The 14,281-nt window shown below is 40.5% G+C and overlaps 1 protein-coding gene across 1 annotated transcript in view; it reads left to right on the plus strand.

Moving 5' to 3' along the window:
• CACNA1D (calcium voltage-gated channel subunit alpha1 D) overlaps positions 1-14,281 on the plus strand; it is a 316,751-nt gene that overhangs the window by 212,658 nt on the left and 89,812 nt on the right. Inside the window, exons 30-31 of the mRNA XM_061618220.1 lie at positions 5,797-5,880; positions 6,188-6,271. Coding sequence (XP_061474204.1) covers positions 5,797-5,880; positions 6,188-6,271 — 168 coding nt within the window. The remainder of the gene's footprint in view (positions 1-5,796; positions 5,881-6,187; positions 6,272-14,281) is intronic.

Raw genomic sequence — 14,281 nt, forward strand, 5'->3', positions numbered from 1 at the left:
AAAATTATTGCTGAGTAATAGATGAGGTCAGGAGTATATTAATGCCATGAAATCCCCTTTTTCTAAACCATTCTTTTATAGAATTGACATTTTGTTCCCCTGTATTTTAATATCAGCTTTAATAGTACAAAAACAAATAGTTGAACTTTTGACATAATCCTAAGAATCAGTAAATGCTATGGATCAGAGAGCACATCTGACAAATGTGGTAGCATCATATCACAGACCATGCCAGTATCTGTGTTTCAGGTGTTTGTAGGGTAAGAATGCTGGATACCCTGTCATATGAAATGTAATAATTTAAGCTGGTTGAATATACAAATATTTGTAAGTGAGCCCTTACAAATTTGTTAGTTTGGCAGCTGTTAGTAGCAATTTTCAAAGAAGCAAATGGGTTTGAGCAATTGTGTACATTTTACATAAACCTGAATTTTGAACCAAAACTGTTTTTTTTAATTCACAATTTTAAATTAAATATACTGTTAAGGTATAAATTAGTGATTTCTATAATTTTGATGTGGATCTCTTATATATGATCCTATTTCTGCCATTTTCTTATGTGTGTGGCCTTATAGCAGAGGGTGGGGAAACTTCTTTGGCCTGAGGGCCACAGTCCCTCTTAACCCAACGCTCCGGGAGCCACATTCTAGCACTGGTTGTGGCCAAGGCCACAGGCACACACAAAACACGCCCTTTCAATCTCTCTCTCTCTTACTCTCACACACACCCCGATTCATTCTCTCATGCAGACATCCAGTCTCTCCCTCTTAACTCCCCTCCCTGCTGCATTTAGACTTGAAAAAACCTTCTATCGCCTCTAATAGGAGTTCCCCACCCCAGCCTGCAAGCCTAATTGTGGGGTGAAGGGCAATTTCAGTAGGGAGTCATAGTGCATGGGGAGGCTTAACTGTTCCTTCCCCAACTGTGAACCCCCTGAAAACACCCCCTCCCCACAGCAAATGGGAGGAGAGGAGGCTGTGGGCTGGATGTGGAGGTCCCACAGGCTGCATCTGGTCTGTGGTTTCCCACCTCTGCCTTGGAGTACGGATGTTCTTTGAAGACAAAAAAAGCAACTCCCTTTTTATGGAGAGCAATAATATGCTATATCCCTGAGAAGACACTGAGAGTCAAACTATATGTGATGTGGAACTTCCACTATTGGAACATAAGCAGTTGTAGGGGAGGGGCATTTGGACTGGGGCTGGGTTTAGTCCCACACTGTTTACCAACAGATATCCCCCTTCTCCCAAGGTGCCGTTAGCTAATGAGGGAAAATGTATGGATTAAGCTCTTAAATCTGTAAGTTTTTCCCTCCACAGCTGATAGCAGCTTTGGAAGAGGGATTTAGATGGGCACAGTGGCGCAAAGGTGAGATTTAATGCCCTTTGCTGCAGCCCAAATCTAAACAAGGGGAGCATGGCTCATTTTTGGAAAATTAAACAGTGTCAGGAGCAGGGGTTGGTCCTACCACTAGGAAGAATGAGATGGCCACCTCAGGCAGCAAATGCTGGGGGCAGAGAGTGGCGATGAAGTGTTGGAGGGCAAATCCATGAAGCGTCATCTGCACCAGTTAAGCTAATCTGCTGCCTCAGATGCAGTGGAGGATGCTACCCTGTTGCTAGCGCTCAAGTAAGATTCAGTCCAGTTGGCTTTTTTACGTGAAATGAGAAGGAGGGTGCCATCTTGTCCTTCACCTCAGGCAGCAAAATGTCTTGGGCTGATTCTGGTCAGGCATTCCAATCACAGAACTTCCATGTCATGTGTAGCATTTGGCCTTTAAATCCAGTCTGATTTTCTTTTCCCCAGGAAAACTCAGATTTTAAATAGAATTACAGAACAAATGTTTTGAGTAACAGATATTCAGGAAGAAATGTTTTATAGCTCATGGTGTGTGGAGAAGATACTCCCCAGGATTTGTTTCTATGCATAGTAACATCTACATAAACACAGACAATGCCAGTATCTGCTTTACAAATAAAAACATTTTAATGCCATCTAAAACATAACATTAGATGTTCATAATAACTTCATGAAAGACAACTGTTGCATAATTAAATATGGAATTATTTCCCCTTGCCATTTTGAATCAGATTTGTGTGCCAAAAAAGAAAAGATATCTAGTAAGTAGATTGATACCAAGTTGTTGCAGTGATGAAAGCTGTGAGATGTGTGATGCAAGTTTACTTGCTGTGACTTGTCCATATATTGCATTCTCCCTTTTCCAGAATCATCTTTATTTATTTTTACTTAGCGTTATTTATTTATGTTTGCTTGCTTTGGCTTTGCGCATTGCTGGGAACAATATTTGTACATACTGATAGGAAAGGTTTGCCTTATAGGAATAAATATGTGACATGCTATTTTAATATTTTAGAGGATCCCATAGTATCCCTATAAGACACATTCCTTACAAATGAAATATTCTCACAAGACTCACAAACCACTTCAGTAGTGTCTTACACTTCCATCTGTTCAGTGGTCTGTGTTCTGTTTGAAGGGAAGAATGTTAGTCCATCAGCATTTCTTTAGGGGCATCTGTTTCCTGTTTATGGCTAATCTTCAAATATTTGAAGGCTATAACATAAATGATAGGATCCAAACCAATGGGTTCAAATTACACAAAAAAGATTTAGACTGGACGTTGGGAGTGACTTTCTGACAGTACAAACTGTTTAACTGTGGAACAAACTGCCTCATGAAGTGGTGGACTCTCATTAGAGGTGTTCAAGAGGATGTTGGAGGGCCATCTTTCAGGGGTGCTGTAGAAGTAGATTTCCTGCCTCAGTAGAAGGTTGGACTAGATTATCTTTGAGGTCTCTTTCAGCTCTATAATTCTAATTAAAACATGGCTAGCAAGGCTTTATATTGCTGGAAATTCTTTTTTTAAAATGGTATTGTAAGTGCAGAAAGTAAAATAAAGAAAAATGAAGACAATATTTACGGGATACTCTCTTCATGGAATAAGGTGTTCTCGGAAAGGGGTTTGTGTAAAACTGTATACTTGAGAAATTCTAGGAAACAAGGGAGTCTTCAGAAATCATATGTGATAGTTTGGAATAATCCAGTTAATAAAAACTGTGGCTTACAGTGCCATTTTACACCTGTCTGCTCAAAAGTAAGTCCTGCAGAGTTCAAAGAACCTTACTCCTAGTAAAAGGATTTTTAGTCCTTTTTGTAACACCAGAGCTGTTCAAAATGGTTTCTGTATCTTTTTTAATGGGACCTGGCTATAATTCAATATAATTGAATCTTCTTTTCTCCTGGATATTCTTTCCAACACAGTCTGTTTCTGTGTTGGAACTGATTTTTACTACGTTTTAAAGCTTTTTTTTTTTAAGGTGTTTTGTTTTAATATATTTTTAAGGATGTTTTGTTGTAATATCTTTTAAAGTCTGTTTTTATGATATTTTAGAGTGTTTTTAGTGCTTTTGTTTGCCACCCTGGGCTCCTAGTGGGAGGAAGGGCAGGATATAAATATCATAAATAAATAAATAAGGTAATAAATTAATTAAGCCCATGCCATTTCCTTATTCACTATGGACAAATAGTCAAAAGCATGTTGCTGGGGCCATATAACTGTAGAGGCTATACAGGCTGCTGCATTTCTCTACTTTTTGTTTATTATTTTGGGTCAGGGCAATTACCATGTACCATATCAAAGGTACTGTGAATCAGAGGACTCTACTAATGCCCTTTTGTTACTATATCCCATTCACATAATCTGTAATTTACATTAATGGGTTTCATCTGTGGCTGTGGCTCAGGGATGTGTAGCAGTTTCAAGTGTGAGCCTTGAAGATAATCATCAGCAAGCTAAGGCATTCTAATAAGCAGATAACAGTGCCCCTTGTTAATACAGTAAATCTAGCTATATCACAAACGGTAAATGTGCCCCTGTGTTTCATCAAGCTCCAAACTCAGTTCTTCCAGTTAAGTGTGCTAAATTCTCTCAGATTGCACCCAAAGGAACATTGGGTGTTTTCTGATAGCTGAACAGAAAGTGGAGGATCGGTGTGTCCTGGAAGAAGTACCAACTCGTGCAGGGATTTGGTGCTCTTGTCTTTTTTGGACCACAGCTGCTGAACCACCCAGCCCTGATCCTGCTAGACTTCTTGGAGCCATCTGAAAGGGAGTTACTACAGTATCCATGTACAAAGAGGGTCACACACGCTTACTCATCAAGACGGACTCTCAGAAAAACCTATCTGAAAGTGTCAGTTACGCTGGCTTATTTTTATTTTCCTTCTCCGTTTTTGGTTTTAAAGGCATATTAATAGCACATAACAGGTTTTTCTAAAAAGACTACTGCCAAAGGGCCTGAATGCTTTATGCTGTCGTCCCTTCCTTTCACCATTATGCTGCAATCTTCCTTTTCTGGACACCATCTTTTTCCATTTCCAATTGACTTGGTTCATTTTCAAATGTTTCTTGAGGAGTATTAATCATACAGTAGTCAAAAATTGACAGCATCTGAGTAGTCCAATTTTGGGTCAATTGCCCTACTTTATTACATGCATATGTTTCAACACTACTGATTTTTTGATTTTCAACATGATGTTGGTTTGTTAACTCATGGAAGCACACATTTACATCTGCATTTTAGGATTCTCCCTGAATCTTCTGAGTGCTTTAATTTAAGCTTTTCCACAGTTCATGCCTACAGGCAATTATTTCATAAATAAAAGGGGGATGCATCAAAGGACATCCTGTACAAAGACCTCTGGAAAGCAACTTATAACTGACTGATCTTAGAGCCTGTTTCCCAACTGGGACTGCTTGAAGAATTTGATTACTGTGAATTCCCATTCAAACTGACCCGAACAACATCTCCTGGACTAGTGTGTGGATGGAAATGTAATTATTATTCAGATTTTGCACTTATCCAAATTTTGTAATACAGTACTTTGTTCAAGAACCATACCAAAATATTTTTGAAAAATGCATATTTGGGGTAAAAATCATTTATAAATGCGTACATTGAGATAAAAATACCATATAAGTGCATATTTTGTGAATGAACACATACGAAATTGCCATTGCCTGGAAATAAGCTGATCTGCCCATCCTTAGATCCAATAGTTTAGGGGAACAGAATAGCCACCCTAAGTTATAGTGTAGTTTCAGACATTTCACCATTTGAACAGGGTTGGAAGGCAGATATCACCTAGGCCTAGGTGTTGGAAACCTCTGGCCCATAATTAGGCCCATTTGGCCTGTGAGGCTGTTTCTACCAAGCCACACTCACCTGCCTACACCTGACATTATATATGACATCAGATTTGTGGCATGTAAAGATATGGTTGGATGAAATAGGCTTTGCAGGCATCACCAGTCAGCTGATTGATGGTGCCTCCAAAGCCCCTTGTAGTTGGTGCTTGGGAAGTGGTGTGCACAGAATTTCCAAATGCCAACAACTTTGGAAGCCTTGTGCAGAATGCCTGTGTGGTTTGATTGCTTGTCCACCTGCCAAACTTTGCCCACTAGGGTGTGCATGAGGATCTGGCCCACTGGCTGGATCCAGTTCCCCACCCCTGTCCTATGTAAACCTACTCATACTGCTGGTGCCCTTTGCCGTTACTCAGACCTTCTGCTTCGGATTCCTGTTGCATGTGGTGGTCAAATCATGTCACATATAAGCCTTTCCTTCAGTAGACGATATTGTTTGGTTTTTCTCATGATACCACAAATTTTCGTTTGAAGTAATTTCTGTTTATGACAAAACTAAACAGAAGTATGCAAATATTTTGACATTTCATATGTAATCACAAACATTTGCACCCTGCCTGCTCTGTTCAGGGCTATTTTAGTGATGCCTGGAACTCGTTTGACTCCCTCGTCGTTCTTGGCAGCATAGTAGACATCGTTCTCAGTGAAGCTGATGTGAGTATACCCCAGCCCCAAACTCCCTTAACTCCACTTCTCTTTTTCTGTCTCCCTACTTATATCTGTTATCTGGACAAGTCACAGTATTTGGATATATTTCTAAACTGTTCATAGTTCAGTTATGTCAATTTGGGGGGAAAACTAGTTGCTTTTTCCTTCCCACTTTCTCAGACTTGAGGTGGAAAGATGCAGTACAGGAGCATTGCAGAAGCTTAGACTGTTTCCATGTTATAACACTGTCCTTTTTCTTCTCTTTTTTTTTCTGTTTCTGTTTTCTCGTGCTACTGAATGCTTGTCCTAACAGCACTATTTCACTGATGCATGGAACACTTTTGATGCCTTAATTGTTGTTGGTAGCATCGTTGATATTGCTATAACAGAAGTTAATGTAAGTAACCACTGTTCACCCCACTACAAAGTAATTGCTCTCCATCTAGTGTCAGAGTAGAATAGAATTAATGACCCATAAATCCCACCACCTTTTTTTTTTGAGAAATGAATTGTTATAATACTGTGTTAAAGCTATGGTTCTGTCATTCAATGAGTAGTATCCACTGGTGGATGCACAAAACAATTACATAGGTAGAATTAATTCAAGACTCTCCTAAATTACAAAGGTGTCTAAAGCAAGTTCAGACCTCATACATAGGTGTCTGTTTAGTTCAGACTTTCACAACCTGTGGCTTCCCAAGTGTAACCGTTGTCCGACTATAAACTGTAGCCGGATTGGGGGTGGGGCAGAATGAACATTCTGCTTTGTTGCCTGCCTGGGAGTAAAAATAGATGGCTAAGAGGCTGAATTTGACTTTATGAGTCACAAGCTGCCTAGACCTGATTAGTTTAAGCAACTGGGGAATCTCCATCCCTTTTGGAGAATTGACTTTGTTGGCCATGTCTTTGGTGCATGGTCTCACTTTCCATTATCCCTAAGTTACTTTGCTAGAGTTGTCACTCAGAGCTGCTGCTTGCTGCCCTATTTCCTAATACCTTCTTTCTCTCATCCCAGAAGAAACAGGCTCCAGATTTCGATAAGGAGATTGATAGTAACTGTTTCCTGAGTGTTATACTCCAGGACAGATCTTATTCAAGACCAACAGTATTCAGGAATTTTCCAACTTCATTGTTTTTTTTTATTGGATGCTCACATTCACAAATAAATAACTACTGTCATCCACCTTTCCTGAGTTGGGTGTTCTGGAGATTTGTTGTAGTCTTAAGCTTTCTTCAGGCATTCTGATTCAGTATTAAATGAACACATGGGGGGAGGGCTAAGGAGAAGAACACTAGCTCTGCCCCTTCACTGTTCTCGTTGCCCTCCATGAGTTGGAAGGCAGAGGTCTGAAGTGGGGACCCTCCTCTAATATTGTAGTTTCTCTGCAAAATTTAGAACTAAAATGCATGCAGAACCTCCACAAGTACAGGAGGGTCCCCACTTCAAACACTCACTCCTCAACACATGGGAGAGGGTGTAAGACTCTCAGAATTGATTCTTGTGTCTTAATACCTGGCAGACATCATGTGTAATATACCAAAATTGTTCCCCTGGAAACTGTCCTCTGGCTTTCTGGAGTACAATATTAATTAGGAAGCAAGTTTCACAATTACTTACAAGTTAAACTTTCATACATATAACTCACAAGTGAGGATTTCTTACCTGAATGACCATTTCATTGGAAATGTTTTCATGCTTGTTTGCCCTTAAGATATACATTGATCTTGAGGCCCCTAAAAATTGATGAGAAGGGAATAGTGAAAAATGAGGCCATAGTAGGCATGGATGAAGAGGATAACTCTCACCAAGTTGCTTGGGATCTTGAAATCTCTTAAAGGATCCTGTCTCACTCATTAATAATAATTACAGTGTAAATCTTTAACCTGTTTGATGGTATGAGGGTGCCATCTATACCAGTGGCAGGAACCTAAAAATCGCGAGCCCAATGTGACCTGCAAGGCCCAATTTTTCCCCAAACCATGCCCACCTGCCCCACATCTGACGATACATGTGACATCAGGTGAGGAGCAAGTGGAGATGTGGCTGCCAGTACACAACAGAGGGTCTTGCTGCCAATAATGCACTGGCAAGGGAGGCTTGCTCTTACCACCAATCAGCCGTTTGGTGATGAGAACAAGCCAGCTGGATCCCCCATGGGGAACTCCATAGTGCAACCAATCCCAGCAGAAAGTAGAGTTTTCCTTGAACACAGAGCCTGTCAGCTGATAAGTGCTGACTTCTTTGCAAGGCCTGCATGGTGCTTTAAAGTCCCAACGATCACCCTGCCCACCTGTCCAAGAGGTAGGGGACATAAGGATCTGGCCCACCATACAGCTTTAGTGCCTGATCTAAACTAAGCTGTAAGTATAAATAATTGTTTCATACACTGTCCGGGATTTTCCTGGTCCCTCGGCCTCATTTCATGTAAAACAGGCTTCCTTAATTCTTTGCTGCCACCAATTCACACAGAATACCTTTTTAAACCCTCAAGTAGCATGTGTAGAAGACTTTAGGCATCAGATGACACCACCACTGAGAGACAGTATAAATCTTAAACTATGTTTAATAAACTAGGTTTATTAAAGGGGTACTATTTATAAAAGGGAATACTGTTACTTATTTTGGCACCTTACAGGTGCTTGCTGACAAGTTCTAAAGACTCCAGAGACATTGTTGTTGTCACCAGCCTTTAACTGGCTCTTCCTTCAGGCCAGTTTCCCTAAACCTCCACCCCAGCCAATCACCTCCACAACCCAGTCCAGCTACATGGGCCAATCTGCCTTTGTGCCCTCATGCTCCTCTGGTTGTGCCCCTCGCTGCTTTGACAGGTTAGCCAGCATTTTAAAAAAACCTTGCCAACCTTTGGCAAGATCTTTCTTCAGGGCAGCCTCTCAGACACTCTCAGTCACCGGCTTCCTTCTGATCTTCACCAGACAGCTGTTAATAACATCCTCGGTATATATCTATATATAGGCCTCAGTTCTTCCCTCAGCTATTCTCTCCAACCAACTCCTCGCCAACCCCAGCTGCTCTCTCTAACTGCTCTGTAACTGCTAACTCCTGACTGACAGTTAATTCCCTACTGCTTGGAACTTCCAGCCAATTAGAAAGATTTCTCCTGCTCAGCCCCCACCTACTAGAATCTTAAAGTGATCGCGTCTCTCCTCTCAAAACCTGTCACCAGCAACCAAGCAGGCTTGCAACAATGTACCAAAACAAGGCCTTATGGCAGCCACAAAGGTCATACAACACTTCCCCAAACACAAACACACACATACATAGCGTTTCTCCAATGACTGCATTTTAAGAATGGGCAGAAAATACCTTGCCTACCATTCCCATCCCCGCAACAGGATACTATATACATTTATATTCCACCTTTTTTCCAACATGCCCACGTGGTCTCTCATCCAGTCACTGGCCAGACACAGACCTAATTAATTTTAGCACAGTAGCTGAATCATGAGCCCTGAGACCATGCCATGGTTAGTTAAGCATCTACACCACTTTTGCATGGGTTGCCTTTGGAAATACCAGTAAATTTTCTCAAGTGCTCTTCTTCCAAAAGGCAGCACTTTCATGTGAGACCAACTGTTACTCCTGTTTATTTTTTTTCTCTATCATATTTGCCCCTCCACACCCATATTCTGCCTACTGAAGTCTTGTAACAGCTATTGTTGTAAATTCAAAAGAACTACCTGATGACGACAGCTTGATAAAACTTTTGGATAGTTTCATTTCAGAAAGAAAAAATGGCTAATATTACATACAGGATAGGATCAGCTTATGTTCCTTTTAAGACCATTGCACAAGGGAATGAAAGATGCATTGATGGCAGGCAAGCCAGAAAAGATGGCTGTTTTCTTTTCATGTTTCCCTTTTTGCACATTCCACATTTAAAAGAAACGTTGCTCCAGTTTCAAAATCTAGACTTCTAGGTGCAATAAAATTAGATGTTTATGATTTTTGGAAACACAGTGTTTCTGCATTCAGGAGACATATAAATGCTTGTTCACCAAGCAACACTTTTGCCAAAATCATAACTTATTCTGGATAGCAGATACTTCACAATCAACAGTATGCAGAAAATGTTTTCCTTGATAAGGTATTTAAGAACTGAACTGCTTACTGTAAACAGAGCTGACAGCTTAAGGTTCCTGTAATTTACACATTTGGCTTATATTAAAAAAAAATCACATTGTGTATCAATACATTTTATGCAACAATTTGGTGTTTTTCTTTTAAAGATAATGATTTCAGGTTATTTATAATCCTAGCAAAGCTCCAATTTTGGGAGTACTGAGAGAGCTCCTTTCAAATTAAAAGTTTACTGTTTTCAACCTTTTCTCCCCACTCTGATTAACTTTTACACTACTTTAAAATGTAAATTTGTAGAAATGCTAGAACATTATAGCTTTATCTGTACTGAGTTTTCAGCCCTGTGGCTTTAGGATGGACAATATTTTGAATGAGCAATACAGCTTCTCTTTGATCCATTCTTAATCCAATAGTGTAAATGCAAAAGAACCACCTGAAGATGACAGCAGTGTTCCCTGTAGGGTTGCCAGGTCAGAGGCATCCGAAACCCTGAGATTTCAGGGGCAGGCCCTAGTGATGTCATTAAGCATCCACCACAGTTGCTTGGAGCATACCACTCAAACAAAAAAAATTATCTGATTGGAAATTTAGATAGAAATCTTAGCTAATAAGTGTGTTTCCAGGTCCAGCTGAAGTGATGGGATCATTCCTTCTCATCTGCTTTGAGAGCCTGGGTAAGGAACATTTAATCTAGCCTACTTGCTTCTGGCAAGAAGGGTTTAAGTGCCTTAGGCCAGCCCAGTCACCAGAAAGCCATTGTAGGAAGAAGGGAGCCTAATGTTGTGGAGATGTTAGATGGGAGCACTCAGGAATAAAGATGGATGCCCCTGAAGGCTGCAATTCTAAACACACTTACTAAGGGACTAAGCCCCATAGACTTACTTCTGAGTAGATATTGTTAGGATTGTGCTGTTGGTAAGGCTTGACTAGGGATCCTTTGCAATGATATCCATATCAAAGCAGGGTTGGCAACCCCCTGCCTGGAATGCCCTGTCTGCCTTTTAACGTGGCTGCTCCAAACTTCTTTACAGACGTGACCCTTCACTGCAGAAAGAGATTTGAGAAATGAGTAAGAGTTAAGAAGATTCACTACTTTTTCCTGTCTGTTCTGTGGGCTGCTATAAACTCACTTTGACAGTCAACCCCATTCCAGTGAGTAATAATTAACAGAGAGAAAACACACATGGTTTGGTCTACCTTCACAGGCAGTAGATTAGAAACAACAGCAGTTGAAGCCACACTTCCCAGTATGTGAATTCTCTTTTACCACTATCGGGCAAGAAACAAACCATCATGCAAATAACAAGGTGCATCATCAGTGGGTTTAAGGGGGTTGAGCTGACCATATGGAACCACTGTTGTTGCTTCTATGGATATTAGGGAGTAAGGTCAGAGGTAAATGAAATGCAAATAGAAAAAGAAAAGATGGCGATGATTTCCTAATTGCAATACCATACCAACCACAACAAGATTCCTATGAGTAAGGCAGAAAACTCAGCATCCCACAGCCAGTCAGGGTTCCTAACCAATACTAAAAAAATCCTGGCAGCCAGTTAGCCAAGGTCACAGAAATCCCCATGTAGCCCAACCTGACCCTGGGGCTGCAGTTAGTGCAGAATGCTGCGGCACAATTGCTGACATGAGTGAGACCCTATCAGCACATAATATCTTTGCTCTGAAATCTGCACTGGTTGCTGATTTGCTACCAAGCCAAGTTCAAGGTGTGCTTTCCATATTATGGGTGTCACATAGTACTTGTTCTGTTCCTGTAAGAAATCAGTCCTTTGATGTGCAACTCACTTTGACAGTCAACCCAATTCCAGTGAATAATAACTGGCAGAGAGAAAACACACATGGTTTGGTCTATCTTCACAGGCAGTAGATTGGGAACAACAACAATTGAAGCCACACTTGCCAGAGTGTGAATTCTCTTTTAGCAGTATTGGGCAAGAAACAAACCATCATGCACATAATAAGGTGCATCATTGGGTTTAAGGGGGTTGAGCTGACCACATGGAACCACTGTTGTTGCTTCTATGGATATAAGGGATTAAGGTCAGAGGTAACTGAAATGCAAATAGAAAAAGAGAACCAAAAGACAGTGATGATTTCTTAAATGCAATACCATACCAACCACAACAAGATTCCTATGAGTAACCAGTTAGGCTTCCTAACTAAAACTAAAAAATCGTAGCAGCCTGTCACAGAAATCCCCATGCAGCACAACCTAACATGAGGGCTGCAGTTAGTGCAGAATGTTGCGGCACGATTGCTGACATGAAGGAGACCCTATCAGCACATAATACCTCTGCTCTGAAATCTGCACTGATTATCAATTTGCTACCAGACCAAGTTCAAGGTGTGCTTTCCATGTTGCAGGTTCCACATAGTACTTGTTCTGCTCTTGTAAGAAATCGATCCTTTAGTGTGGTAGTACTTACACTTTGGAACTCCCTGCCTATTTACACTAGGCAGTCGCCTTTATTGTACTCATTTTGGCACCTGTTAAAAATGTTTTTGTTTAGGCAAGCCTACCCAGGCATGTAGAAGCTATTGCGTTTTTTATCAGTTTTTAACTCAATGTTGGTTTTATTATTTTGAATGTTTTTAAATATCTGTCTTTAATTGTTCTTGCCAATAATTTTATGTTTTGATTCCTTCTATAAACCGTTTTCAGGTTTTTTTTTTTTACAATAAAGCAATATATAAAAGTTGTAAATAAAATACATAAATAAATTTTGGAGTCACTATGGCCCTTGGGTCTCTTTCCTCTTTTATACAGAGTGAGCCCAATTGGTACCATCTAGCTCAGTACTCCTGACATGGACTAGCATTGGCTCTCAAGGATTCCAGGCAACAGTTTCTTCCAGAGATTGAATTTTGGACCTTTGCATGCAAAACATGTGCCCTACCACTGAGCTATAGCTCTGTTTTAAAAAGTATCTTTTAAAACTGTTCCTTTCAATTCACTACTGAATACTAGGGCAGATCCACACCATGCATTTAAAGCACATTCAACACACATTTGAAGCACATGAATCACAGGAACTGTAGTTTGTTAAGGGTTGTGGCAGCTATAACTGTGAGGGGGAAACTACACTTCCCAGGATTCTTTGGGGGAAATCATGCACTTTAAATGTGATTTGGATGTGCTTTTAATGTATTATATGGATCTGCATTACAACATAAACTTTGCCTGCATATAAATCATTTTAATTTATTTTTCAAATGGAAATAAGCTACAAAGTTTAGCCTAATGTGCCCCTTAAGGTAAAAACAACAGAGGGGGACCACTACCATCCCAGGAAGAAGGGTACACTTAAAATGTAGAGGAAATAATTTGTAAATAATAATTTACAACCATAGTGTGAAATCAGATACATATCAAGACATAATATGAAGAAATATTTATATAAGCATGAATGTCGACGATTATTATTATTTATACAACCTGTAAAGATATTTATAGTGCAATCCTGTGCATGTTTACTCAGAAGCAAGTCCCAATGTATTCAGTGGGGTTTACTCAGACTGGGAAGCATCATCATCAAGTTTATTGTACAGTCAAGGACCGTTACACATGAAAATGAAATTAAAACAGACAATCATATAAAATAGGAGTAACAGAATATGCAAAAATTACATCTGTCGTCACATGGAATTAGTGGTATTTTCACAGCGTAGGGATTGAGCCATGTGAAGAAACTTGGCGACCCCAAGCGATATGAATTTGTCAGTGCCACTTAAAAGGAATTGCAATTTGTCCAAGGTTGTACTAGATTGTGACAGGTTTGCAATCAGAGGGTTTAGAAACTTGACGCGTGCAATGGAATAAAAAGGACAGGTAAAAAGCACATGAGAAAGGGATTCGATTTCATTAAATCGGCAAGGGCAAAGACGGTTGGCATGCGGGATACCCGGAAAGCGGCCTTCGAGGAGGGCTGACGTTAAACAGTTAAACCTGGCCCTGGTGAAGGCTAATCTATAACATGGGAGGTCAAGGAATTCAAGTTACGGGGCGGGGAAGGGGGAGGAAAACCTCAGACCAGAATATATAGGGGAACAGGTTGTGGCAGCATTGGCTGTGTCCCGCTGGAGATCTATATCCTTTAATCGCCTATTGATGGACACTTTAATTGAGCTTGGGTCAGGAGAGGTTAAGGACTCCAGTGGAAGACCAAGGGAAGAAAATTTATGCTGCACCGCTTTGGCCCAGGAACTGCTGAAGCAGTCGAACTGGATGGCAGAAAGGTATCACAACGCAGGGTTGAGAGAGGCCATCTTGGACCAGAAACACAGTGTTCGGGA

Source organism: Rhineura floridana, chromosome 3 (genome assembly GCF_030035675.1).
Source record: "Rhineura floridana isolate rRhiFlo1 chromosome 3, rRhiFlo1.hap2, whole genome shotgun sequence".
Lineage (NCBI taxonomy): Eukaryota > Metazoa > Chordata > Lepidosauria > Squamata > Rhineuridae > Rhineura > Rhineura floridana.